The 27,873-nt window shown below is 51.4% G+C and overlaps 2 protein-coding genes across 5 annotated transcripts; both read right to left on the bottom strand.

Moving 5' to 3' along the window:
- Window positions 1-702: 702 nt before the first annotated feature.
- On the bottom strand, window positions 703-8,348 carry LOC129173357 (sal-like protein 3). Of its 3 annotated transcripts, XM_054764187.1 has the most exons (5): window positions 7,960-8,348; window positions 7,560-7,684; window positions 3,170-7,361; window positions 2,171-3,092; window positions 703-1,338 (listed from the first exon to the last, which is right to left on the bottom strand). In XM_054764187.1, exons 3-4 carry the CDS (start codon window positions 7,144-7,146, stop codon window positions 3,083-3,085), a joined length of 3,987 nt encoding a protein of 1,328 aa, XP_054620162.1. In that variant the 5' UTR covers window positions 7,147-7,361; window positions 7,560-7,684; window positions 7,960-8,348; the 3' UTR covers window positions 703-1,338; window positions 2,171-3,082. The 3 variants fall into 3 exon arrangements, with proteins under 3 accessions (XP_054620162.1, XP_054620161.1, XP_054620160.1); XM_054764186.1 differs by having other exon boundaries at window positions 1,515-7,361; window positions 7,960-8,347; XM_054764185.1 differs by having other exon boundaries at window positions 2,171-7,361; window positions 7,960-8,347.
- Window positions 8,349-8,538: 190 nt separating this feature from the next.
- On the bottom strand, window positions 8,539-24,220 carry shisa7b (shisa family member 7). 2 transcript variants are annotated; one of them, XM_054764372.1, is made up of 9 exons: window positions 23,715-24,220; window positions 19,170-20,521; window positions 17,447-17,689; window positions 17,249-17,365; window positions 16,088-16,227; window positions 15,721-15,789; window positions 12,809-13,048; window positions 10,095-10,476; window positions 8,539-10,029 (listed from the first exon to the last, which is right to left on the bottom strand). In XM_054764372.1, the coding sequence occupies exons 2-9, from the start codon at window positions 19,523-19,525 to the stop codon at window positions 9,621-9,623; spliced, it is 1,956 nt and encodes a 651-aa protein (XP_054620347.1). In that variant the 5' UTR covers window positions 19,526-20,521; window positions 23,715-24,220; the 3' UTR covers window positions 8,539-9,620. The 2 variants fall into 2 exon arrangements, with proteins under 2 accessions (XP_054620347.1, XP_054620348.1); XM_054764373.1 differs by lacking the exon at window positions 15,721-15,789 and having other exon boundaries at window positions 23,715-24,191.
- Window positions 24,221-27,873: the final 3,653 nt, after the last annotated feature.

The following is a 27,873-nucleotide window of genomic DNA, read 5'->3' as shown; positions in this document are numbered from 1 at the left end:
TTGTCCACTGAACAGGAAGTAGAGGACATGCATGCAAATAAGATCTGGTAGTCATGTGAGGATGAGAGTGGGCAGATGATGTGCGTGTGTATGTGCGTGCGCACGTGCATGAAAAGGCAAGGACAGAGCAACAAAAAGCAGCCCTGAATGCATCGTCAAGCATCATGGGGGGAGCACAAAGAACTGTCAGCATCGCTCTCCGTCACCTCCTCGTGCATCGCCACAAGGGGGCGTCACTGAGCAGGAAGTTGCATGAACGCTCATTTGTTTTAACGTTAAGCGCGGAGGCTAAACGACGACAACAAGAAGGTCAAAGTGTCCTCATGAGACAGCACGTGCATGGTGAAGACGTTATATTTGATAAGAATTTATCAGGTTAAACTCAACATCCTCACAACACACACACACACACACACACACACACACACAATGCAGATGTGGGCATGCACTTAAAGTAGTGCACTGTCACACGCACACAATGCACACGTGCATGCGTACTCACCTTTCATCTCGCAGCAGTCCTTGTTGGCCCTCTGGTCGGCCTTGATTGGCAGCTGGAGGAGGGTCTTGAGGTTGGTCATAGAGGTGAGGGGGCCGCCCTGGGGGCCATTGGCGGCCGGGTTGGGGGCCCCGAACTGGGGGCTGGCCCCTGAGGGGAGATCCGGCTGCAGGAGCTGCGCGAGAGGCCTTGACATAACTCCTAGAAGGGGGCGGGGGGATATGAGGTGAGGGAGGGGGGTGGGGTGGTGGAGCAGCGACCCGTTCAAGATCCAAATAATCCAATTAGCGACGTCAAATATTTGCGCGTGCGCGCGGCAGGTGAGTGCGCGTCACATGAAGTTGACGAGGAAGAAGGTTTATCTCCAAAATGGCACCATGATGACACCGGCTCCCACCCCCACCCCCCGAACCCCGAGAGCTCCCTGTCACAGCCCCCCCGTGCAGCCGAGTCCTCCACACGTGCACTCGCTGGACATGAACGTCCCTTGGCGGGAAACGGACGCCTAAAATCGGGCAGAAAGCGGCATGAAGACAATCCACCACGACGTGCCGTTGCTTCCAGGAGGGGAGGAGACAGGACAAAAAGTAAGCGGGATGAATCGTGTGTGGAAAAGAAGATAAAGCAATAAAAGAAGCTTCCAGAAAAGAAAAGATCCAGCAGAGGTGATGATGATGATGATGATGCTAGCTCTTATTTCCCTCTCTCTCTCTGCCAGTCAGCTGGAACCAACACGGGCCGCTGCTGTGACGTCAGTGATCACGGGGGAAGGCGCTAGGGGGCGTGGATCGTTTGCATACGACGGCCACGCCTTCTCGGCCCACTGCTGCCTTCAGGCTCTGTCAAAGATGGGACATTACACGACACGTCACTTCTACACAACCTCCATCTCGTCACAATTTCACAACAAATAAGTACAACTGTATTGAAATACTGTTTGACACACAAATATAAGCTCAAATTGAGAATATTTAACGCGGATTGCTGTGGAGAGATCCCTTTTTTCCCACGTTACCTAAACGCAGCAGATGGTTTCCGGAAGCCGCTGTACCACAGGCCACGCCCCCCTGTGGAACCCCTTCATAGATTGGTCGTGAACACACGCACACACACACAAATCACATTGCCATGACAGTGTTTGTAGCGTAATGCTAAACTCTTATCCAACCACACAGAGGTGACCCCTGTACACGCCACGTGACACACACGTGCTACGTCATAAGTGGAGTATAAACACCTTTGCTCACTTTGATGACCGACAAAAGTGGCGCACACGGCGGCGTTTTGTCTGTTCTCCCGCCAACTGTCAACTCCGAAGCCAATGCTGCACGTGTCAGCTGCACGCGCCGACCAGCGACGGAGCCTCGCGCTGATTGGCTCAATGTAGGTCACTCGCAGCCGCTCCCGGCCTTCTCATTGGTCAAAAGTAGGTCACAGTCTCCGCCCAGAGACATCCCCATGCTAAGGCAACGTGACAGGCTAGCTCTAAGCAGCTAGCATAACAGTAAAAATATAAAAACAATCACATTTATAACGTTAGGTAAGTATTACACTGACACGTATAACTTCGTACAGCGTTTGGTATTAAGATGAAATACTAATATATGTCAAACTTTGCCGTGTTACACATGCTAGCGTGTTATTGCAGAGAAACTACATTGTGGCGTTTACTTGCGAGAAGAAAAGCTCGGCATCTTCATGAGACGTCATGATTGCGGTCGATAGCACGTACAGCTGCTGGCCTTTAGGACATTCCCTAGAAGCACACAAAAGCTTGACAGCAATGTGACAGTCAGAAAATTACAAAATCATCTCGGTCGCCTCCTCAAACAGACACAGCAGGGAAAGTCACTGAAATTCAAATCTTCCCACAAGAAATGTTACTCTCATGGCGCCATCTTGCGGACAATAACTGCAATTGACACTCCGCAAGTCACGGAATCCAGAAAAGATTTAAAACAGATTTCACATTTGGCTTTTTTTTTTTTTAATTTGAGGGTTTTCAACAAGTCACTTTTATGCAAAGAAAAGAATAGTCATTTAGTAATCATATTACATGTTTAGTTGTACATAAAACCAAATGAAGACGTGTATAGGAGCTAAGTCATAAAGCATGTGTACACAATTTAGTTACAAAAAAGTGTCATAGAAGGAAAAGAACACGTGGACGCGCACATCATCCCACCCACCCCTTCACAATAGCAACACTGATACTTGGGAGTAAAAAAACAGCAAGTTGTCCATAATATATAATAAAATATAATAGGAATTGTACATTACACTCCAGATTCTTCCTACATGACGAGTTTTGTCTTAAAAAGGTCAAGTGTCGCGTTGACCAAATAAGGCATCTTTCACTGTGGAGTGACCAGACAAACGAGGCTAATAGAAAAGGTACAAGACAAGACAGGGTAGTGTTGTTGTTTCAATGTGCACTAACATCAATAAAACAGCTGCTACTAAAACATGTCATGTGACCATGTGTCTTTAAGTCCACCCTGCAGTACTATCGGGTCACCGTGGATCTGGGATGCGCGAGGAGGGTCCTCCCTCTTCTCCCTTTTGTTAAAAGGCTGACAACTGTCACTCGCCTCTTGATTATATAAAAAAAAGAGAGAGAATTAGAATAATCTAATCTAACAAAGAAATGTGTTTAATTAATGAGCGTACTCCGTCAGGACTGATGACCGCTCATGTGGGACCAGAGCCGGCATTGTTAGCTGGACCGGCGAATGCTCGCTGTCAGACAATGGGGACTTGATTTTCGCAAGTGCCCAGTTCCCCACACCCCTTCCCGACATGGAGCCCCGGCACGAGTACTTGTGTCGGTCCAGGAGTCGCTCGTTCCAGAAGCGCCGTTTGCATCTGTGGCACTGAGAGGAGATCTGCTTGAGGTGGTGGCTGCGGTGTTTGAGGGCTTTGAGTAAAGAGCCGCTGCGCCGCCCGCACACCGCACACTGCAGGCGGGCACGGTGGCCCCACGTCCTGGGCGGGTGTCGCACGGCGCGGTGCAGCAGTGCGGAGCCCATCCTGGCGTAGGCGGCGCTGGGGCAGACGCAACATGGGAAGCGCTTGATGGGGACCTCCATGGACATGAGCCCTGCAACTCTCACAGCCCCTCCCGACCAGGACTTGATTGCCGCCGCCCCACCGCAGACCCTCAGCTGCGCCAGGAGTTTCTTTTTATTGATGTGAGCCTGCAGCCGCCCCCTTCTCTTCCTCAGCATCAACAACTTCCTACGTGTTTCCTTGCTGAGCGGCACGCCCACTAGCTTCCCATCCCTCATGATGCTGTGGATGACCACCCGCCTTCTTTTCTTCCGTCGCTTTCTCATCTGTTCGGGCTCCTTGTGGAAGTTTTTGGGCCGGTAGTGAAAAGAGTGCTGCGGTTCTTGCTGCTGCAGGGGGGGCGGTTGGCTCGCCACTTGCTGCATGTGAGATGAGGCGCTGTAGGCAGAGACAGTGCTGGAGTCGTAGAAGAGGGGCGAGTATCCCGGCGCTGGGGAGTGGCTGACCCTCTGGCCGCTGCGGTCGATGCCGTGCTGGGACAGCTTGTGGCGCACTAAGCTGTTGGAGTAGGCGAAGGCTTTACCGCAAACTTCACATCGAAAAGATTTCTCCAGGCCCACGCCGCCACCGTGCACCGTCTGTTGATGTGCCGTGAGGTGGAAATAATGGCGGAAGGACTTCCAGCACACCGTGCAGGTGTACAGCCTCTGGGAGGGGGTGCCGGACGTCGGAGACTTTTCCTCTTGGGAACAAGATGAGAAGAAGTCAGAGCTGGCCACCTGACTGATGGTGGCGGCGGCGGCAGCAGCAGTGGCTCCTTTGATTCGCCGTCCCTGGTTGTCGATCTCTCCTTTGCGGTGCAACTTGCCATGTCTGACGAGGCTCTGAGCGTAGGCAAACATCTTCCCACACAGGTTGCACTTGTAGTTCTTCTGACCAGAGTGCACTGTCAGATGTTTGGTCAGGTGGAAAGGCTCACGGAACATTTTCCCACAAACATCACAGGCATGAGGCTTCTCACCGGTGTGGACCCGGTTGTGGCGCCGCAGCGTCTCGGCCCGCCGGAAGCGTTTGCCACACAGCTGACACCCGTATGGCCGCTCCGAGCCATCGCCGGGGGGCGCGGGACTCCGCCTTCTCCTGACAGTGTTGTTGGGGTCCCTCTTCTCTCGGGGCTTTCGTGGTCTCCTGGGCTTGGTGGGGATTTGGCTGTGGTGTGTTAGCGGCATGGTGGAACCGTTGAGGCTGGGGGAGGACGACGGACCGCCCAGGTTACCAAACCCCAACCCCCCCAGCAGCCCTCCAATTATATCTCTTCGTTCTCCGTCCCTCCCTTCTGTGTTGATGTTGCACGAGGCCGCCGCCGCCGCAGCAATGGCCGACATGGCACTGCTTGTGACCTCGTCCTCAGAATCGTCCAACAAGGAGGAGAGAGGAAGGTGATGCTGCTGACTTTGAGGATGGGGGTGAAGAGTTGGCGCTAGAGGGGCCTTCCGGAGAGTGTGGCTGCTCATGTCATCTGGTGAGTACAGCGATGATGACTGCGAGCGTCTGTAGTCGTCCACCGCCCCGTCGTAGGACGCCTGGTTGGGGTAGCGGCTTCTGGAGTAGTCCGTGTTAGGAATGACGGCAACCTCATTTGACATCACAACTTGACCTCCATCTCGCCGCGTCTTACTGCCACTGCTGCTGGGGTTGGATGAGCTGCTTCCGCCGGCCCGGTTCTTGGAACTTCGCGGTGGTTTGCCACAGGCGCCTGACGCGGCGTGGTTGAGGAGGGAGGTGCTCTCGCGGAAGCAGCGGCCGCACGCCGGGCACCGGAATGGCTTCTCGTCGTGGATCTTCTCGTGACGTGTGAGCGACTCCCGGCGGTTGAAGGACTTCTGACAGATGTTGCAGACGAACGGTCGGTTTTCCGAGTGTGTGACGCTGTGCTGGATGAGGTGGCCCCGCTTTTTAAACCTCTTCCCACAGTCGCCGCAGCAGAAGATCCTCTCCGGGCTCGGTGAGGTGCAATCCGACTTCCTGCTGTGGCTTTCGGGGGTCAAGCCGTGGCTGCGCAGGTGGCGCCGCAGGCTGGACAGGTGGGTGAAGGTTTTCCCACACTCTCCACAGTGGTACAGGGCTTCTGCTTCAGGCTGGCCAGATGAGCTGCTACGGCGTCTCTCTTGCGATTTGGACAACCGCTGGTCTCCACCGTCCACAAGCACAGAGGCAGAGTTTGACGAGGAGGGGGCGGATGACGACGAGGAAGACACTGTGGAGGACGACTGGTGTTGCTGCGACGGTGACGAGATGAGAGAGGAATGCTGCTGCCCGCCTCCGATGCCGCTCATGCCAACGCCTCCGGATGCTCCGCCCAGCAGGCCAGAAGAGGAGCTGGGACGGTGACCACTGGAGCTGCTGTGAGCGTGACTGTCGGCTTTCCTTTGAGGGAGGTAGCCCGCCATGGCTTTCTTCCTCCTGCTCCCCCCGCTGGAGACTGATGTGGACGAGCTGTCCCCCGACTTTGAGCTGTCATCTTTGGGGAGGGACAAGTGGAGGGGTAGAGGAAGGGGGATGCCCGCCTCCTGCTGCATGAGCGAAGCTATCTGATTGGAGGACAGCACAGGAATGCTTTGAAAGTCAAACCCCCCCAAGGGGGCGGGCTGAGGGGCAGGGTGGAGCGGGTGAGGGTGGTGGGTGTGGGTGTGCGGGTGAGATAAGGCGTGGGGAGTCAGCTGCTGTTGCTGCTGCTGAGGTTGCGGTGCTGCGTGGCTGTGGGAGGAGTGCAGAGCAGGGGGAGGGGCCAAGGACGAGGCAGACTCTGTGGTTCCCTGACTGAGACCCAGGCCCAAGTGGTTGTGAGTGCCCTGCTGGACCAGGAACTGCTCAAGGCTGCTGTTGGTGGGCACTCCTGACAGGAAGTACTGGTTGGCGGCCAGCATGCAGCTGAACTGCTGGTGGAGGCTGCGGGGGTCCGACTGGCCCACGAGGGGCACCGCTGTGCCGCCAGAGGGGTTGTTGGAAGCCGACACAGAGGTGGAGGTGGAGGAGGAGGAGGACGAAGGAACGGGGGAGGGCTGGGCCACCGAAAGACCTGGATGCAGTGGAGGAGGTGGGGGTGCAGGGGTGACCACTCCCCCAATGACCGCCGCGCTCCCGCTAGTTGCACTCCCCCCAAAGTCAAAGCGTCCTATTCCCGAGTGGAGCTGCTCTTGAGCCAGTGCTGCCTCAGCCGGGTGAAAAGGTCGCAGAAACTGTGGATACGCCGATGAGGAGCTTCCGCTGCTGCTGCTGCTGCTGCTCATCTTGCTGGACTTCCTGGAGCTGTGGGATGACGACGACAACGACGACGACGACTGACTCTGGTGTGAGATGGAGGGGGGCGGGGCGCTCATCTTAGAGAACAACGAGGAGGAGTCCGCAAAGGCGTTACTCCGAGAAGTCTGCAGGGATCCCAGGCCCAGTCCAGTCAGGAGACTCCCAGAGGTGTCTGCGGAGGTCTGGTGCTGCTGCTGGAGCTGCTGCTGATGTTGCAGCTGGACCTGCTGCTGGTGGCTCAGCGGACGCTCGAGGCCCAGACCTTTGAACTGGTGGGCCTGGTGTCCGCTCAGCATCTCCAAAATCTCCATGGGGTACTTGCTGAACTGGAACATCTCCCACAAAGATGCGATGGCGGAGTGTCCAGAGGTCACGCCACAGAAAAATGTCAATGAGAAAGTCAACTGACACCACGTGCCAGGTCCTAACCAGACAGGAAGTAAAAGGTCCTGTAGTCTCTCCTTGGCTGTCCTGACTGTCCAATGAAGTGAGTGGTCCAAGGATGAAGCCCCGCCTCCCTGCCCCCTTTCAGCTCAGTTCTTCTGGAAGTCTGTGGAAAAACGACATGAAGATCAAACATGACGGCCTAAATATGTTATGCAAGCTGCTGTGTGCTAATGTTAACAGTTAGCACTTCAGTCCCAGCTGTCAATCAAAGTTAGCATCGGAGGTGACATCACCACTTCCTCCATGCAGCCTTGTTATTGTTGACACTTTCACCATTTCCACCGGCGTGTTTGCGTCTCACCTGCAATGTGAAGCTCAGCGGGGGTCCCAGCTGGATGTTTATTCGGCGAGGAGCAGAGAGGAGGACTTAGCAGGTTGTTGTCGCCTCCATCAGCAGGCTCTGCTAGCATCCAAGCAGCCAACGAGCTACAAAGTGGACCGGGCGGTTAAAAAAAAAAAAAACACAAAAAAAGTTTTTTTGTGGTAATGGAACACGTACTAGTTGATTGCAAAACCATAATAAACCCCCTGGTGACGTCACAGAGAGAATACATCCAACGACAAAAACATAATACGGAGAATCTGCGCTGCTGATCCTAACAGCTTAGCCGAGCTGCTAGCTTCCGAGTAGCTCGATGCTAACAAATTAGCTAACACTGTGTCTCTATTTAAAGTGCTCTTTTTTTTTACAACGTTCTCACCTCAGTGTTCGAAGAGAGTTGCTTCAGAGTAAAGTCAAGAAACATGAGGCCGAAGCGACGTGCACGACGAGCGGGGAATCACTGCTGGTCGTCAGCGGGGCCTCTTTCTTCATCCCTGGACAAACAGCCTGCCAGGCCCGCCTCTCCATCCACTTTGAGCCCGCTAGCAAAGCCTGTCCGGGCCGCTGAGCGTCGCCATTGTCTCCATCCAAACTGATGCCGGTCGCCTTCGCCTACCCGCCCGGCCTTTTGTTCACCCTCCACCGCCTCGGTGGTCCTTCTCTCCGCCCCGCGTCGGTGCTCGGTGTCCCCCCCAACCTCCTCGCCGAGGCCAGGGCTCCTCGGAGGCTGCGAGCCCTAAAATGGTCGCTTCCGGTCTGTGTACACTACTTCCGGGTGAGCGGCCGGTAGACCACCTTACCTTTGACCCCTGTTGTTTGAGACAATTATAAGTAAATGATGCATTACATTATACTTCGTGTTTACTATGTTATTGTACATATTTTGTATGTTAACCGTACTTCTATAGAAGTAGTTTTACCAGTTATATACGAGTATGTAAGTAAGCATTAGACAAGGACGCTTTGAAAGGATTTATTTGTAGTTATCATCGTCAAACATGGTTTGTACAAACAAGTTAGTGAGGCCTTCACCCTGGAAAGACAAAACACAGGAGGGAGTAATTAAAAGTATCTTACAGTTCTGAGGTATGCAGAGTATCTTACAAATTAAAATAAATGTCACGCACGCACGCACGCATGCATGACGGACACCATGAAACATTTCATTTTTTTATATTTTCCCTGGCGTGCCTCTTCTCCTCCACGGTTCTTCTTCAAAAGGCGAGCGACGGAGCTGTCAGCGAATGTATGTTCATTCAAAGTTGATATGACAATGGAGGACACGCACACGCACGCTGTGACATCATCATCACCGGCTGTGACATCATCACTACGTTAGATTGCATCGGCTCCTGTCCTTTTTAGAAATGAAAACATGAATTAGGAGTTGTAATAGTGACAAATGTGTGATGTGACTTTATTGAAACGGTGGCCTCGTAATAAACACACGCACGCACACACGTATGTTGTGTGTATTTGAAGTCACACAAAATAAGGTTAAAGATTTAAAGCAAGTCGAGTCCCCTCTCCTCTGACGGGAAGTCAAGAACGAGCATGCCTCCACAAACGAGACGCAGACGCTGCACAGACACACAAACATCATTACTTGGTTATAGCCCTTAGTGTGTCCCCCACCCCCAACACACACGCACACACTCGCATGTGATGTCGCAGGCGTCCACGGGGGGGCGCTGAGCACAGTCCCATTGGTGGCTTTGCTGAGGTTTGGATGAGGTCGAGGGTAACGTTCCAAACTAGAAAGTTCTCCAGCAGTTTTTTGCAGGATGTGGGCCTTTAAATGCTTCGTCATGGACGTCAGCTAACAGGCTAGCTAGCGATGCTTCCTCACTACGCAACGAGAAGACTCAGCTGTGTCGCTAAGGAGACGACGAGACGTAGTTGTGCCTCTGGCGCTGGTGTCATCGGACCCTGCACCGCACCAAACATCCTAAAAGGAACTTTGGGGTTTTCACAACATGGCGGACAAAAATGAAAGTGGGTTTCCTTAAAAAAAAAAGGGGGGGGGCTTCTGTTGTCGTCTCACACAGTCACTTCATTCTTACTCCCAGTCCGGAGGGCGTGGCCTCCCCCTCCCCCGCCAGGGATGAAGTGGAGCTGCTCGATGGTGTTCTGGCGCTTGCTGGCGAAGGCCATGCGGCGCGCGCTGGGGTGGCCCCCCATGGAGCCCACCCCACCGTCCCAGCCACCGTGCACGCCCACGCCGCGCTCGTGCTCGTGGCCGGACGTTGGGTGGGAGTTCATCTTGATCATGTGGTGGCGGTCCATGGAGGGGGTGACACAGATGTTCTGCTGCGACTGGGCCTTCTGGTGGTGGCTCAGGCGACCCATCGTGGGCACCATGCCGCTTCGCTCCGCTCCCCCCACCAGGCCCATCGCCATCAGCCGCTCCTCCAGGTGATCGGGAGACACCAGCAGCCGCTCGTGGGATCTGCAAGCACATGTTGTTAGCACGCATTTACGGACTGATGGTTGGTGGCCGAGCGGCCCTGTCACCTGCGGAGTGTCTGGGAGGTGGAGCTCCTGCTCCCGCCCATCACGGCCTTGTAGTACTGGTGCTGCTGGTTCTTGGACAGGCGGGACAGCGTGTTGCCCTCCCCCAGTGCCAGCAGTTGGTCCTGGGAGCGGACGCGGCGCGGCGGCCGGTCGAAGCTGGAGCTCGTGTAGTGTGTCTGCACGGGCAGCGGGTACGGGTTGGGCGTGGAGGGGGGCATTTGGAGGCGGGGCCGCGAGCCATTGAGTGGCAGTGTGCCCCTGGAGTCCAGCGTGTAGTCGCCCCCCCAGGGAATGTGGTGCTGCGAGGAGTGGAAGGAGGGCGCCACGTTGGTGGAGCGACGCTTGGCGGAATAATAGCCGGAATATTCATCCAGCTCTTTCTCTGCGGAGAACAACAATCAGTCAGATTCCCAAGCACATTAGACATCAGCTGTGCTGCTGCACTGCGGGAAATGATCCAATTTCACTTAACTCATCTGGAAGTGATTATTTATTCACCACAAATCATTGATCTTTGCTCACCAATCCATGCCAGCCACATGTTGTGACTGGCACAACAATTCCATGCTCTTCCACTAGATGGCACAATGTACAGAACCATCCATCCATTTTCTATACCGCTTCTTCCTCATTAGGGTCGCGGGGGCATGCTGGTGCCTATCCCAGCTGACTTTGGGCGACAGGTGGGGTACACCCTGGACTGGTTGCCAGCTGACAGGGCACATATAGACAAACAAGCATTCACACTCACATTCATATCTATGGACAATTTAGAGTCGCCAATTAACCTCACCTGCATGTTTTTGGAATGTGGGAGGAAGCCGGAGTACCCGGAGAAAACCCCCACACACACGGGGAGAACATGCAAACTCCACACAGAAATGCCCAGGGGAGAATCGAACCCAGGCTGTTCCTGTGTTGGCCAACGTGCTAACCACTAGACCACCGTGCGGCCCTGTACAGAACCAACCTGTGCATTTCCATTCATACAACACAACAAGTCTCATCAAGTATGTGCACTGGCGCAATAAAGGCTGGGAAACAGGGATTTAAATTACTCTTATTTTGAAATCCTGCTGCCACGGGGCAAAGGAGGCCATAAAGGAACAGGAAGTACCTAAAAAGTGAGGATGGGACCTTTATTTTAGTTCACCAGAGAGACACCAAGAGGACATGTATGAGGACTGGAAGACAGTGGTGAGGTGTGCTGTAGGTGTGACAGAGGAGTTCAAGGTGGAGGTGGGACTGCATCAGGGATCAGCTCTGAGCCCCTTCTTGTTCGCTATGGTGATGGACAGACTGAGACGAGGTTAGACAGGAATCTCCATGGACTATGATGTTTGCAGATGACATTGCGATCTGCAGTGAGAGCAGAGAACAGGTGGAGGAGAAGCTAGAGAGGTGGAGGTTTGCCCTGGAAAGGAGAGGAATGAAGGTTAGCGCAGTAAGACAGAGTACATGTGTGTGAATGAGAGGGACCCAAGTGGAACACTGAGCTTACAGGGAGAAGAGATCAAGAAGGTGGAGGATTTGAAGTACTTAGGGTCAACAGTCCAGAGCAATGGAGAGTGTGGAAAAGAGGTGAAGAAGCGTGTACAGGCAGGATGGTACGGGTGGAGAAAAGTGTCAGGTGTGATGTGTGATAGAAGAGTTTCAGCTCAAATGAAAGGAAAGGTGTACAAAACTGTGGTGGTGTTTGGTCTGGAGACAGTGTCCATGAGGAAAAGACAGGAGACAGAGCTGGAGGTAGCAGAGATGAAGATGCTGAGGTTCTCTCTGGGAGTGACCAGGAAGGATAGGATCAGGAATGAGTACATCAGAGGGACAGCACATGTTAGAGGTTTTGGAGATAAAGTCAGAGAGGCCAGACTGAGATGGTTTGGACATGTCCAGAGGAGAGATAGGGAATATACAGGTAGAAGGATGCTGAGTTTGGAACTGCCAGGCAGGAGGCCAAGAGGAAGACCAAAGAGGAGGTTTATGGATGTAGTGAAAGAGGACATGAAGGTAGTTGGTGTGAGAGAAGAGGATGCAGAAGACAGGGTTAGGTGGAGGCAATTGATTGGCTGTGGTGACCCCTGAAGGGAAAAGCCCAAAGGAGAAGAAGAGGAGAGAGGCACCAAGACCAGCAACATGGGCTGTAGATAACCACAATGTATGGGCAACATAGTCTATCATTACTTTCATGCAAGCTACAATGACACACAGGCTTTTCAAATGTTTTACAACAGATTGGCTTCACGTTTACGCTAAGAAAACCCACAGTTCCCACCATGCTTAGGGTGCCGTACCAGGAAGTAGTGCATTTTTTCCATGCTATCCTAGAAATTATGTACAGCGATCGCGTTTTGATCAGACAGATCTTAAGTACATTTGATCAAACGTGGAATGACTCCAGCGTCCGCTTGGATATTAACACGGCGCCAGCTGTTGAACGCCAGTGGGAAAAAAAAGCACCTGCTGGGTGACGCTTGGAACGCCCAAGTGGGCTGGATTGCAAGGTTGATAGGTTTATAGTGTTTCTGGGTTGAAGGGCGTGTATTAACATTCTCAGTAGTTCAGTCTGGTTGGATTCTGGATGACATCTTCACACTTTCTCTAAAATGAATGCTGCTGCCTCTCTTTATCCACATGATGACACATCCTCCATCCTCATGGCCACGAGAGCTCATGCCAAGACACCTAATACCCCCCCACACCTGGCCTGGACTCACCCAGCTTCTTGAGGGAGCTGTAGCGGCTGATTTCGGGTTTCATGGCGGCCTCGTAGGACGGCGGCAGCTGGGCCAGGTTGTGGAAGGAGTGCGAGAAGGAAGCGTGGCTGCTGTTGTGCCTCATGCCGGCCCCCATGATGCCCATGCCTCCGCCGCTGCCACCGCCGCCTTTGCTGCTGCTTGCTATCAGCTTCGGGCCAGAGGAGAGCTGGGGGGTGTTGTTCATGCGGGCCCCGCGCTCTAAAAGGAGACCAGAAGACAGAGTGAGGAACAGGAAGTGTCTCCAGCAGCTCCATGGCGACCGCACTACGTGTCACATTGATGCAGCGTGTGGATCGATACACAGCAAAAACACTGCTCTTATGTAACATGGGCAGTGTGGGGGAGGGGTGCTGTTTTGCAACATGTATACTCATATTCATTACATCACACGTACATTCAGGTAGGCGCACTGTCGCTAAATTCAGGCACACATCTCAACCACTTGATCAAAAAGACTCAAGTGACAATTAAAGATTGCGTAACGCCGTTTAAGGTCGTTTCCTGTCTGGCAGACAGAAGCAATCGATGCTGCGATCTTGTTAAGATTACAGACGGACATGCTGCTCTTTGACAGTAATGGCCAATAAGAGCCCACGATGGCGCTGTTAAGTGTGTCACACACACGCGCACACACACACACAGCAGAGGACAAAAAGCAATGCTAGCTTAGCTCTTGTGTGATGTGCAGAAAGTGTGAGTGTTTTTTTGACTCCGGCTCAAATCTAACAGAATACTTCCATCAGTACACTTGAATAAGTATACTTTGTACACTATGGCCGTGTACTCCATTGGCACACTTCCATACTTAGCCTTTTGAGTGCACGAGTGCGTTCACACTGACAAGTATGGCAAAATGGAGTGCACTGTCCGTGCCCGGATGTTGCACTCTAAACGGTCAACATGGTGAGCGTGCGGTGCTGGACACTTACCACCCTCCATAGACGCCATCTTGGTTATGCAGCGGAAGGAGAGGGACTAACTCCAGTGGTTGCAATTCACTGAAGACGTGGATAAATATTGCGATTGTCATTTTCAGTAAGGTAATGGATTTGCAACAGCACCACACTCTTAATGTGTGCACTCAGTAGCCAAGTACACAGTCGACACAGTATGCTAACTGAAGTGCACTGAGGCAAGTACAGAAATCCATCGTTTCATCGACTATGATAAGTCAATTCCTTATTTATAAATGGAATATTTCCGTAGTTATAGAGTGCAGAAAGCCTGTTTACCACCTTCTAAATACGCCTTTTAACATGATTAGAGCCCTCTAGACATGACATAAAAGCCCTATAGTCATCTTTACACTCCCATTACCCAAAAGAGGAGACATAATCATTAAAATAATTATAATAATTCAACTACAAAACAGCAAGATTCATTCATTTTGGAAAAAGCGTGATAGAGTGAGGCCTCCAAATTTGAAGCGGCGAGCGATGACTGTGCTCCAGGGGTGTCCAAACCTTTTCCACCGAGGGCCACATACGGAAAATGAAAGGATGCAAGGGCCACTTGGATTATGTTTCAAGGTGTTTCATCACATTTTCACTTTTGAACATTTGATATTTTTAACAAAGTATAATTCCCATTATTATCAAATGTTTTAATTTAAATCTATGTGGGTCGATCGATAGATACGTTATTCATTTCCAAGAGAAATGTGTAAAACAATATGGTGGCCCACCATTCCATGACAGGAGATAAGTGACGTTGCACACATCAGCATCCGTTCACATCGGAATGGGAAATTGAGAGTTGGCCAATATCAGCATGTCGGTTATCAGCAAAAACGCCAATCTCAGACATCCCTAATGTATATATAATATTCCATATTTAAAATACTGTATATTTCCATTTTCCACAAGCTAATTTGACTTGATTTTGTTTTGTTTGTAAAACTACAACCACTTTTCAAAAATAGCATATTTGTTCTGGAATATTTCAACTCTAAGCAACTCAAATGTCCTGATAATATTATGAAGCTATTCTGGCAAAATGATGACTTTTTCTTTCTCTTAATATTTTGACTTTATTCTTAAATTACGGCTGAGTTTGTCCATTTTTGCTGCTGTTTCTTGTTTTTTGCTTTTCACTCTGCTGTAGTCCACGTGATACACAGCCTACGTACGTGCGTGCGTGCAGCGTAGTACTTACTGTACGTACTTACATCCCAGGAATGACAATCACAATATCTACCTGCTTCTTCTTCTTGTCTCCTTTGTAATGTGGAATTGCAACCACCCCCCGCTACGTGGCCAAGATGGCGGCTGTTGAGGCTGCGTACATAGCATTTTGGGGGTACTGACTTAATAATGGAAGTGTGCCAGTCGAGATTTACAGCTCAGATCCTTCTTGAATGAAGTCCGACTGACTGGTAGTGCCCACAGAAGAGGGCAGTGAGGTGAAACTGTTACAAATGAAACGTCAAGAAATGGAGATGATGAAGACTTTGTCCACATTTGATGAGCTTTGTTCCCTCTGGAGTCATCATCATCATCATCATCATCACTGTGTTTACGTTGTCCGAGATGAAGACGCCGCACGGGAGGGAGCGGCCGCCGACATAAACGAGTGCTTGCATTGCTTTTATGTTGCCTGGGAAACAGAGTCAGCCCTCGTTAATGCACAGCATCGGCTGGAAGCACACAAGCACGTCAGCACTACATGGGAGGGGAGTGAGGAGGTGGGGGGCACACATCTGGAAGCGGGCTGTGATGGCGGGGGTGGATCGTGTGGGTGGCAGGCTGGCATTAAAGCAGAGGGCGAACCAGACAACCGCGTGGAGCAAGCGGGCACGGGACAACGAGACAGACATTGTTGGAGGGCTCGCCTACGTCCCCGCCGGGCCGGCACGGCCCCAGGACGCTTACCGATGGCAGCAGAGTGTTTGGGACTGGAAGCGGAGCCCTGCCGGTTAAAATGGTGGAGCAAGTTCCCAGCTGCAAAGAGAGCAGAGCCGACAAACTGATGGACAAGAAGAACGCAGACGACCAAACCCCACCGGCGTGAGCCTTCCTCGGCCGGGCTCACACCAGCGAGCTTGCCGTCTCGCTGACAGACAGACGAGCGGCGACACGATAGGAGGAGACGCAAACATGTCGCCGGCGTGTCGCGGCAACACTCAAGCAAGTGGCAAAGCTTTCAAACATTTCCAGGAAGCCGTCATGACTTGGAAATGTCTCCAAGAACACTCCGTTCAACGTTTGGCCGCCTCGTTAGTATGTCGTCACCACTCACTGCGGTTGTCCTTGCTCTGCAGGATGGGTGTGTAGATGTTCTTGGAAGTGCGTCCGTCAGAGGTGGTCAGCATGGCACTGTTGTTCCTCTCGCCGTGCTGCACGGGACTCGACTGGTGGCGCAAGATGTCCACGAGCGACCTGTCACACGTGAGGAGACCCAGAAGAAACGACTCACGTATGTTGCATTGTGTGCTGAATGTACAGTGTTCCCTCGTTATTGCCGGGGGATTAACATTCACTCACATTTCTCTCCTGTTTAAACCCTCAAAGTTCAAACCTTCCTTTGAATTTGAATGTTTAACCTACAAGGTCGGACACAAGAAATGATGAAGTTAGTCACGTGTATTTCACTCCTCTGACTGTGCCTCTCCGTCCTGGCGCCCTCACACGGTTAGCTTCTTCTGTTTCTGCTATTGTTTACAGTATTGGTGGTTAGCAAGCAGCTCACACGGTTAACTGGTTTGCTAGGAGACGGCACAAAGGAGATTGATTGACAATGGTCTACAGCCAATCAGGTCATAGAAGTCAATGGGCGGTGCAGACAGAAGAGAGAGAATAAAGCGACACCACCACCTCGTGCTGAAGCACTGAACTACAACACTCAACTTCCCACAATGCAATCCTTCTTAAAGGCCCAGGCTTAGCCTGTACCAGCATTCATACCTGTAAAAAGAATCCTGAAACATCGAGTCCACCAAAGGTGAGCCGCGACGGAGCGAGGGAAGACTGTACTCCAGCATGTAGCTAAAACCATACATTCATTCCAAATCATGGCTTGTAGCTGTGACACATTCAGTGTCTTAGCGACAAACACGTAACATCAGGCTTTCTGTGGCAACTTTAAAGGAAAAGTGCACTTCTTTTGGGAACCCTCATGTGACACCAACACACACGTCTTTCTCTTTTCTGGGCTAGGGTCGGGTGAGGGCATATGCAAACTCCCCACAGACTTGCCAAACAGAGATTGGAAGCCAGATGTTCCAGACCTCCTGCCTGTGTGGCCAACACAACATGCTAACCACCAGGCCACCTTGCAGCCTGCAAACGTATTTGGGAATTGTCGTGTCGTGTGAATCTGACGTCAACGGCAATTGGACACATTCTAGTGTTGGAGGCACCGTGGTTTGGTCTTCCTGTAAAGGAGCTTGGCGGGGCTCACCTGGGCATGTTGATGTCTCTGTTGCGCGGGCGTCGTGCCACCTTACTGAAGGCGATCCGGACCCCGACGGCCACCACCAGCGTGAAGGAGATGACCCCGCCTATGACGTAGGCCGTGCTGCACAAGAAACGCAACAAAGTCTGAAGGACCGACGGAGGACTCGACCATGTCGGTCCCGCCTCGGCGGGCCGCACTGACCTGCTGTTCTGCTGCTGAAGAGTCTCAAAGTCCGGGTCGGGCTTGTTGCCTGCGGGGACGGTGACAGGAACCAGGGGTTCGGCCCAGTGGGGCGACTTGTAGTTTGTGCATGAGTCCTGGTCCAGTCTGTTGCGCTGGTGCTCGCAGCAGAATCTGTAGTGGCAGGTCCCACAGCAGTAGATGTAGCTGCCCTTGGAACAGTTGAAGGTGCTGTCGAAGTGACCCATCACGTCAAAGTAACCCCTGAGGAGCACAGCGGGCGTGTCAGGGGGTACACAAACATCGCATCTCCAGCTACCACACACTTTCTGCACAAACTGAAGCTGAACCCAAATGCTGCAAGCCAGTTTTTGGAGTGTGGAAAATAGATCGCCCGAATGTTTTCACCTTGGAAGGGTTTGAATCGGTTGAGGAATGTGGAAGCAGGAAGAAAAGTGGGGATTTTTGGGATGTGTGGAAGTTCAAGAGCGAATGTCCTGAATGAGTGGAATGTTCTGATGCTGGAATGGCTTGAAAAATACAGAAGAACTACACAAGGTGGGGAAAACATGTGGAAAAAGTGGAATTTTTGGGAAGGTTTTGAAGGAGGCCAACATTTGAACGTTGGAATCAAAATGTGGAAGTAGCAAGAATTCTTAAAATCAAAGACAATTTGTGTGAAGAAAAAGTGGAACTGGAATTGAATGTTTTCATGTTGGAATCGCTCAGGAATCGTTTGTCCATTCATTTTCGGTGGGAATTTTGTGGTGGAAAAAAGTGGAATTTTTAAAGACACTTCAAGCATGTCCTGAATGAAGACAACATTTTGATGTTGGAATGGTGTGAAGAAGGAATTGTGGAGGTGATTAAGCATCAGAGGGGGTGCAGGATAATTATCCCTTTGATATGACGTCATACCGATAACTAAAAATAACTCTGACGAGCCATCATTTCAAAAAGCTCCAACGAGGTGAGATTGCATGTACTCTGCAGGCGACCAAATCAAGTGCTCCTTTTTTCTCCTGCCTGTGATGCTAACGGCCTGTCCCAACGTCCCCTGAGCTCACTTGGAAACCAACATTCACTTGAAGAGTAAAGCTCCACGATGAGGCGGGGAAAAAAAGCATCAAGCACACAAAAAACCTTACCAGCCGCTTGAAACTTTGAAAAGTGCAGAAGGTTTGCCAGAGACCTCCGTGGCGTCACACCGGCCACTCGGAGCGTGTGCCCGAATACAGTGCACCTTGCTGGGCCACAGCAGGTGGCTCCTCCCCCTCTACACTCTGGTTCTCGTGATAGTCGTGATGTCATCACACTTGATTAGGACTAATCAACAGGCCCTTCTTACCTCCAGATGTACACAAACTACACTTCCATCTACATTTTAACATAAAACAGGTGATTGGTATCACATCAAGCTTGAGAAAGCAGAAAGTCATCGGTATCGGTTTGAAAAAAGAGAGACGGTGCATCTGTGATAACGATGTGTTTTGGTGCGGAGTAACGTGTGTGTGAGTGCTCTTCAGCGCCTCCTGATGGTGTGGAGGTCCACGAGCACGAAGGCATACTCACAAATGCACAATAGTCCAAAAAAAGCTCAAGTAAGTACGAGCGCCTCAATAAAGAAGCGAACTGTGCGGTTGCTAGGCAACAGCAAGACGCCTCTGAGCGCAGCATCATCCCACACAGGTGAAGAGTCTCTTTAGACAAACACGAGATGGAATGATGGGTCGCAGGCGCTTACCTGCACACGTCCACATCCACCAGCTGCCTGGGAGGCGGGGCCACCTGGGCCGCGCCCAGAGGCGGCTTCAGGGCCTCGGCCGTCACATTCCTCGGCAGCATGGTCTGCGGGAGGGGCTTGGGGGGCGGCTCAGCCATGGGCGGCGCGTCATCGCCGTCCTCCACCTCCGCTCTCTTGGGTGCACCTTTGGGGAACGGCGGCGGCTCGTAGCCCGTGAGCAGGAAGAGGGTGGCGTGTTTGCCGGTGCTGCTCGGCGGCTTCCTGACATCGTTATCGGCGGTTACCGTGGCAACAGCAAGGCAGGAGAAAAGCAGCAGGGACAAGCCAAGCATCCCTCCAGGGACTGCAGCTGTCATGATTGGATGAGGAGGTTCTGTGGTCCGCACCTGAATGTAACGTGTGTAAACGCAGGTGTTGCCTTCAAGCGTCGCCGTGGAAGAAAACAACGTGTAAACCGTTAATCCGAGGAGAGAAGAGATGGAGCGGGTGTAAACATTGAAGCTTGCATGTAAACGTTGTTTGGCACTTCCTGTTGAAGTCACATGGTGGGTTTTGGCGTCTGTAAACGAGCTCAACCATGAGACTTCCTTGGGGGGCTCACATTCACCATTTGGCCACAAATTCCCGGATGAAGTTTTGGCAGCGAAACTCAACGTGCACTTCAAGGCAACCGAGTGAGTGGTGGGGAGGGGGTGAGGGGGCGGGGCCTATGCGCGTAGGACGCCCTCGTGCGAGTGTCTCTGCTCAGAATTTAACCCCAGCCAGCAGAAGAGGACAAAGGAGGGCTTGGGCCCGGTTCTAGCGGGGCAGCGTGGTTCCGCCCACACAGCAGACATGAAAGTGTCCGGACTCATCCGTCAGCTCAGACGGGTCGGGTCCAGGTGGAGCGGGCGTGAAGCATGGATGCTCCTCAGGGTTCGGGGAGGCGTTACGGCTGCGCTCGCTATGGCTTCATGGACACGGCGTGTTGCATGCTGGAGCGAGAGGACGAAAACATCGCGAGGTCACTGGCGTTGGATAAAGGGCTGAGCGGATGTTTGGCGGCGGTGTCACGTCCGGTGGAAGAAACGCTGGAAGGAGGAGGCGTGTCGCTAGGGTGTCCATGTAGCAGCGTCGGGATTAGCACGTGCTAATCAGTCACGTCAGATCAGCTTGTCAATCAAGAAGCTTCCAAGCGTGATGCTGAACATCTTCATGATGGACTTCTTCTGTTCTTTTTTTGCTTCTTCTTCTTGTGACACTTTGGCTCCTGTGCTTTTGGTTTACGAGGAGTGGGGGAGGCGGGGCGGTCTTCCTGCTGCTCTAGCGTTCCTGAAGATGCCTCAGGTCTTCACTGTTCAGCAGGTGTCACGCTGCAAGAAAGAAAACACACTTTTATTTGGGGGTGCACGGCACCTATCAGAGGGCCTTATGACGTCATAGTGATAGATCCCATAACATTCAAAATAGCTACGATTGCCAAGCATTTAAAAAAACCCTCCAATGACACAAGATTACCCGTACTGTGCAGGTGAGCATATCAAGCGCTCCTTTCCACAAGCGCTGGAAGCGCTACATTGTGGACTACCTGACCAACCGCCCACCGTAGTGGGCTTCATGTCCATCATGGAGGATGGAAACTCCCACCCCCTCCATCATGATACATCCAACGTGTGTGAAGGAGAGCTATCGCAGGTCTTTCCTTCCTAAAGCTGTCAGACTCCACCATTAAAACTGCTCCAAAAATCCTCTGCAATAAACTGTGCAATAACCATGCAAAAAAACTGTGGCTTGATCAACACGTACACAGCTGGAAATAACTTCTTGATTTATATTACTTTGATTTTTCCACTCGCTCTACTCTTGAGCGTTTGCCCGAATACGGTGTACCTTGCTGGGCCACGGCAGGTGGCTCCTCCCTCTCTATACTCTGGTTCTCCTGATAGTAGTGATACCGGTTGGGCATTCAAGGCAACATGATGCAACCATGATTCCAGTGTCCATCATGAAGCTCTACTGCGTGTCCCTGTTCCCGGCTCTGGTTGCCATGGTAACCCCTCCAGCTACACTCATCTATCCAGAGTATGGTCCGCTCCCGTTGGATGCCAACATTCACTGGCAACGTCCGACAAAGCATGGCTGCAACCACCACCAATGACTTCAATGTGGGCACACGCACGTACACGCTACGTGTGCAGCACTGGCGCTCCCAGGAAACATGAGCTTCAGAGTTCCCTCATGGCCAGTGGGTTAGTACAGCACACACACACAGCCTGGTGTTGCGGGGGCTGAAGCTTGGCTCTATGACTGCAGCACTGATGAGAGGCGAAGCTTCTCGCTGTTGCTGCTAAGACGGCGTTAGCTCGCCTCTAACCCGCCGGCGTCGTCCATCTTCCGTCTTCCGTCTTCCTGTGAAGCATGCTGGGGAAGGCAGCGTCTGCAGTGGCGCTGTGAACCGTGGCGATAAAAGGTCAGCTAACGCTTTAGGAACACAAATCCATCAATGCGGCCTCGCTTTTTAACATGGGTGCGTGGGCGAGGGGAAGCGCGAGGGGGAGGGGGGCGCATTGTGGAGGCCTCCATTAGCTGTCATGAGAAGCAAACACACGTGCGCCGGCATCAAGCAGGCCGAGCCACCATCACAGCCACAAAGACCAGCCTGGATGGACTCCAGCACGTGACCTGTGACCTGTGACCTCACAAACATGACCAGAAATGCTGACTCGCAGGTCTTCATCATCAGCATCATCATCATCCTCAGCCCAGTCAGCGGGATGTTGTGCGTGCGTCATGTGACTGTTCATCACGCCGTATGCCTCCATCAGACGCTGTGAAGCGGCGTGACACGTCTCACGCGTTCCTCTGGAGGTGACAATCACTCCCTCACAGCGCCATCTGCTGGCCGAGGCCACGCCCCCCTGACTGCCAACCGCTCAGAGACCCTTTTAGTCCCGCCTCCCTCCATGACCAACACTGATGGGGTACGGCGCCTGAAGAGGCGGAGAGAGACACCGTCCGGCGGGCGACCGTCCTCTCATCGTGCCGGCGGTCCCGGTGTGGTTGTCATGGTAACGGATGCGACGCCACGGTGGAGAACAACGCAGCTGCATCATAAAAATAAAGACAAAAAAAAGAATCATTTCATCCTCGCACAGCCAATCAGGAGACCGACGCTGCCAATCCCAGCATTTCCCACAATGCACTAGCCCCGCCCACACGCTCGTTGACTCCACTCAAACGTGGGCGCTTCCAAGTGGCACCCTTCATCACCACCATCATCATCATCCTCCTCCTCCTCACCAGCGCCTGGGATCCTCACACATCACGACCACCAAAATAAAAGGCCGACTACCAAAATAAAAGGGTGACTACAACAATACAAGAAGGGCGACTACCAAAATAAAAGAGTGATTACCAAATAAAAAGATGACAAATGACCACCAAAATAAAAGTAGGACTAAAAAATTAAAGGGTGACTACCAAAATAAAAGGTTGACTACAAAAATACAGGAAGGGTGACTACCACAATAAAAGAAGGGTGATTACCAAAATAAAAGACGGGCGACTACCAAAATAAAAGAGTGATTACCAAATAAAAAGATGACAAATGACCACCAAAATAAAAGTAGGACTAAAAAATAAAAGGGTGACTACCAAAATAAAAGAAGTGACTACAAAATAAGTAGGATTAAATAAGCTCTGCTTCTTCCTACTCCTTTTCGGACATATGCGTGTTCGAAATAAATTCAACCAACCAACCAACCAACCAAAATAAAATAAAAGAAGCATGACTACCAAAATAAAAGGCTGACTACAAAAATACAAGAAGGGTGACTACCACAATAAAAGAAGGATGATTACCAAAATAAAAAAAAGGATGATTACCACAATAAAAGAAGGGTGATTACCACAATAAAAGAAGGGTGATTACAAAATAAAAGGTGGGGCGGGGGCTTGGTAAGTGCTGTGATCTTCCTGCCACACCAGCGCCAACATTCTTCTTATGGAAATCAAGGTGGCATTTTACACCAAACCGTGCGTGTGCGCGTGCGCGTAGTCACAGCTTCTTGGAACAGTACGTGTGTGTAAACACGTGACATCATGCGTTGTGATGTGTTCAGGTGCACGAGTTCATGCAAGCAGGTGGACGTCTGCACCCTCCACCACACGCACACACACGCACGCGCACACACGGTGGTTAGCTATGTAAGGCCAGCAGCGTGATGCATGGTGCACGGGGTCATTGGTGTGTGTGCGTGCGTCTATTGTCTCCCGATGCAGCACACGCGCACGCACACGAACATCAACAGCATGAAGACGAGATGGGGGGGGTTGTTGCATTGTGCCGAGGCGTTGCTGTGCACGGAGGAGCGTGCTCGTGTGGCGCCAACACTGCAGCATCCTCAGCATCAGCACCATCCCCCCCTTATCCCCCCTTCTCTTGGCACCAAAACACATGCTAAGCTAAGCTAAGATCAACTACGCAGTGGGCTCACACGTGCAGACACGTCAAGCAGGTGCGAGTGACAGCTGTCAATCAGAGTGTCAACAAGACGACGAACGCACCTGTCGTCCCGCCGCTCGTAGTTCATAAAGGTCACGTGACACTTCACAGCCGCAGTGGCGCCACGCAAGCGCCTGCAGTCCGGTAAAAAAAGCAGAAAAATCACAAAAAATAAATGAAGAAAAAAAATTTATAAAAATGGAGCGCCGAGCCCGGTTCTAGAGCTCCGGACGTGTGGGTGGACGTGAGCGGGCTCCGTGTGACGCTCCTGCCGGGCGTCGCTGCCTTTATGTCCGCTTCAGAGGAGCGACAAGGAGCCTTCTTCAATCCAGGCCAGTCGGCCAATCAGCGAGCGAGCAATCCTCGTGCTGCCGGCCGATTGGCTGAGACGTTGTTCCCGGTGCGGCTTGCTGTAAATATTAATACCCCAAAACAGCTCTGTATAGTTTCAGCTAATGTTGACAATAAAACACATCATTAAACGTGTAAGTGTAATTTAAACATTCAGCGCTTTGAATAGTTCGATAAGTCATAGCAGTAAAACAAGCCAATAAAACGTGCTCTGTCATGACCGATAGCGACTAGCTGTTAGCAATGCTAGCTACTGTACATGCTACATTTAAACGGACTTATTTTACATAAACTATTTCTTGTATTCGAGTTGAAACGTTTTGATTTCAGCAGGAGTCATCAGTGGATCAATGCAATCAATAAGTGTTTGCATCAGGCTGCATTAGCGATGAAGAGATCTCCTGTTGACCTGCAGGATTGATGTCTAATTAATGAACGGCCTGCATGGCTGCTGCCTGATGGCTAATAGGAAGGAGGCGGGACATGCGACTGTCATCAGTTACCTTGACAACCGCAGCCTGTGCGTTTAAGACTTAATTAGGCATTTTTTCTTTTCTTTCAGGGAAATCAAGCAAAGCTTGTTTTCTCCTTGGGATGTTGAAGTATTTCATATGCAAATGTTGACAGTAAGGCTGCCTCTTATTGAGCAGCATTTACTTTAGCTGAGCATTTAGTTTAGCATTAGTCCAGGTTGTCAAAGATGTAAGATTGGTTTCAGATTGGAGGTGGTCAGCAGGAAGTACAGAAACACCTCCATGACACACACGTGCTTTCGTGACTCGCTATCCTAAAGCTTCACTAAATGCTAAATAAATAAAATCACATCCACTCATTAGCAGCTGTTCATTGCTATGCTAGCAGGCACTGATGACGACTCATCATCATCATCATCATCTTTAGCGTCACAAAGGATCATCTGTGCTAGTGTGCAACGTAAACGAGCATTGTATATCTTCATGTTCCACAGGAGCGCTCACTTTCCATCTTTAGCATCATCATGTTGCGAAATGAAGCCTACCCCAGCTGACGTTCTACATGCTCAGTCAACCACTGCACCATCAGCAAACCACTACATGGTCGGTGAACCACTACACTACCAGTGAACCATGGCGTTATGAGTGAACCACCACATTATCACAGTGAACCATTGCGTTGTCTGTGAACCACTACATTGCCAGTGAAGCATTCCATTATATTATCACAGAAGTGAACCACCATACAGTCAGCTAACCACTACATTCCCAATGAACCACTACATTATCAGAGAACAACTTATTTTCAGACAAATGAACTACACTACCAGTGAACCATGATGTTATAAGTGAACCACTACATTGTCAGTGAACCACTATACTATCAGAGAACAACTTATTTTGTATTAGTACTTTATTAATCCCACAGCGGGGAAATTCACTTGTTACAGCAGCAAGCAAGATACGCAAGTAAAGAAAGCATAGTGACTACAACATGGTTCAGGTGGTGCAGGTGTTGTAGAGCCTGACAGTGGTCGGTATGAAGGACCTGCGGAACCTCTCCTTCTTACACCGTGGGTGTAACAGTCTGCTGCTGAAGGAGCTGCTCAGGGAACCCACAGTGTCATGTAGCGGGTGAGAGGTGTTGTCCATGATGGATGTCAGCTTAGCCAACATCCTTCTCTCCCCCACTTCCTCCACGGAGTCCAGAGGACCGTCCAGGACAGAGCTCGCTCTCCTGATCAGCCTATTGATCCTGCTCCTGTCCCTGTCCGTGCTGCCCCCTCTCCAGCAGCCCACAGCATAGAAGATGGCTGAGGCCACCACAGAGTCATAAAAGGTCCGTAAAAGAGTCCTGCACACACCAAAGGACCTCAGTCTCCTCAGCAGGTGGAGGCGACTCTGGCCTTTCTTGTAGAGGGCGTGGGTGTTGACGGACCAGTCCAGTTTGTTGTTAAGGTGAACACCCAGGAATTTGTAGCTGTCTACCAACTCTATGTCTGCTCCCTGGATGTTCACCGGTGTGAAGTGAGATGTTTTCCTCTGGAAGTTAATGATCATCTCCTTTGTCTTGCTGGTGTTGAGTTGCAGCTGGTTAAGCTCACTCCAGCTGACAAAGTCCCTGATGACCGTCCTGTATTCCAGATCATTCCCCTCTGAAACACAACCAACGATGGCTGTGTCGTCGGAGAACTTCTGGATGTGACACTGTGTGGAGTTGTGTGTGAAGTCTGAGGTGTAGAGGGTTTCAGAGAAATTAACCACTACACTATCAGTGAACCACTGTATTATCAGAGAAGTGAACCACTACACTCTTAGGGAACATCTACATTGTCAACAAACCAATACACTATCAGTGAAGCACTATGTATATTATCAGAAAAGTGAAACACTACACTATCAGCGTTATCGACAAACCACTACGCTATCAGCGAACCAATATCAGCTAACTACTCCACTATCATATATTATCTATATGCCATATTATCAGACGTGAAGCACTACACTATCAGGGAAGCGCGAGGCGATGAGTGTGGGCCATGATGGCATGGTCACGGTGTTTCCAGCGGTCTGTTGTTTTTCAGAGGAAATGTTACTTTTTAGCCACACTGTGTTGACCTTTCAGTGCCCTCTGAATATTAACGAGAACGTCTCCATCCCGGTTGTCATGGCAACAAACAAAGCAGCACAACGAGTGAACACGTGGGACGTGCAAACGCCACAAAGCACTGGAAGCGTGTTTGGACACGAGGAGGGCTGACCTGACATCAGTGAGCAGCTGCACAGGACGTCCAGTCGGCCGACGAGGACACCGACGCCTCCTGATGGCGTAACTGTAGGTGTTCTTCAGAGATCAATCACTGCATTTCAACCAATTAGCCGCCATGAATCATACATGGCATCAGCATTTTCTGGCGCCACGGCTAAAAATGCTTTGCGCACCGCCACAGGGAATCGAACAGGCGACACCAGTGAGACAATGGAAGATTCCCAGGGTGCAAGCTGAGGATGGTGAAGCTGTGGTTGTCTCCATGGCAACCAGCACAGCGCTGCTTTACTGCGACTTAAAGAAGAAACTCTTTCCATCTCTTTTCCCTCCTGCTCGGCCGTGACATCACTTCCTGCGGGGCAGGGGCGAGGGGGCGTGTTTGACGCCACAGCCGGCACCACCAGACCTCGGTCCGGTCGGTAGACGGGATGAGTCAAGGCGGCCTCGGGCCTGCGGGGGGCAGGGCGCGTCACCGACACGCACACACGGGAAACGCTTCGCTGGTGGAGGTCAAAGTGTGTCTGCCTGCGGAGACACAGGTGGAAGACACAAAATGACCTTTTTGGGGGGGGAGGGGTCTGACCTGTGATGACGTGGTGATGTTCCAAACAGCAAAACAATTTCTGTCATAGGACCCCCCCATGGTTGAGTCACGGTGAGAGTGCGTGAGGAAAGACAGGAGTAACGTAAACAAATAAATGCATCACGGCTGCCTAACGACACAAAGCAAAGCGTAAACATGCACCGGTGATGACATCATCAGCAAAATAGCAAAGTAGAGTTTCCATATTTCATGAACACTTCACGCCAACCTCTACCCCCCCCCCCCCCCCCCCCACACACACACACAAAAAGCAGCCCTCATGTAAAAAACATGAGCTGCTGAGAATGAAAGCTGTTTAAGTTCAGCGGCTTTTAAGTGGAACACGACGCTAATGAGTTTCCCTGCTAGCGCCACGCCAAAGCTTCATTAAAGCTTCATTGCTCCCTGGAGCGCCACGTCACGCTGCACGGCAGGCATGAGATGCATGAGAGGCTTGAGTGGCGCAAGAGGAACAGGACGCATGAGACCGGTGAGACTGGAGGCATGAGAGGCATGGGATGCATGAGGACCATGAGAGGCGTGAG

The sequence above is a fragment of the Dunckerocampus dactyliophorus genome, chromosome 20 (assembly GCF_027744805.1).
Source record: "Dunckerocampus dactyliophorus isolate RoL2022-P2 chromosome 20, RoL_Ddac_1.1, whole genome shotgun sequence".
Classification (NCBI taxonomy): Eukaryota; Metazoa; Chordata; class Actinopteri; order Syngnathiformes; family Syngnathidae; genus Dunckerocampus; species Dunckerocampus dactyliophorus.
The sequence above is the reverse complement of the archived record's forward strand: the minus strand, read 5'-3'. Positions and strand labels throughout refer to the sequence as shown.

Coding starts and splice junctions, on each gene's coding strand:
- shisa7b (XM_054764372.1), bottom strand. CDS start 19,525: ATGACAGCTGCAGTCCCTGGAGGGATGCTTGGCTTGTCCCTGCTGCTT. Junction 17,690..19,169: donor GTGGATGTGGACGTGTGCAG/GTAAGCGCCTGC, acceptor TGTGCTCCTCAG/GGGTTACTTTGACGTGATGG. Junction 10,477..12,808: donor CAGCTCCCTCAAGAAGCTGG/GTGAGTCCAGGC, acceptor TGTTCTCCGCAG/AGAAAGAGCTGGATGAATAT.
- LOC129173357 (XM_054764186.1), bottom strand. CDS start 7,146: ATGTTCCAGTTCAGCAAGTACCCCATGGAGATTTTGGAGATGCTGAGC.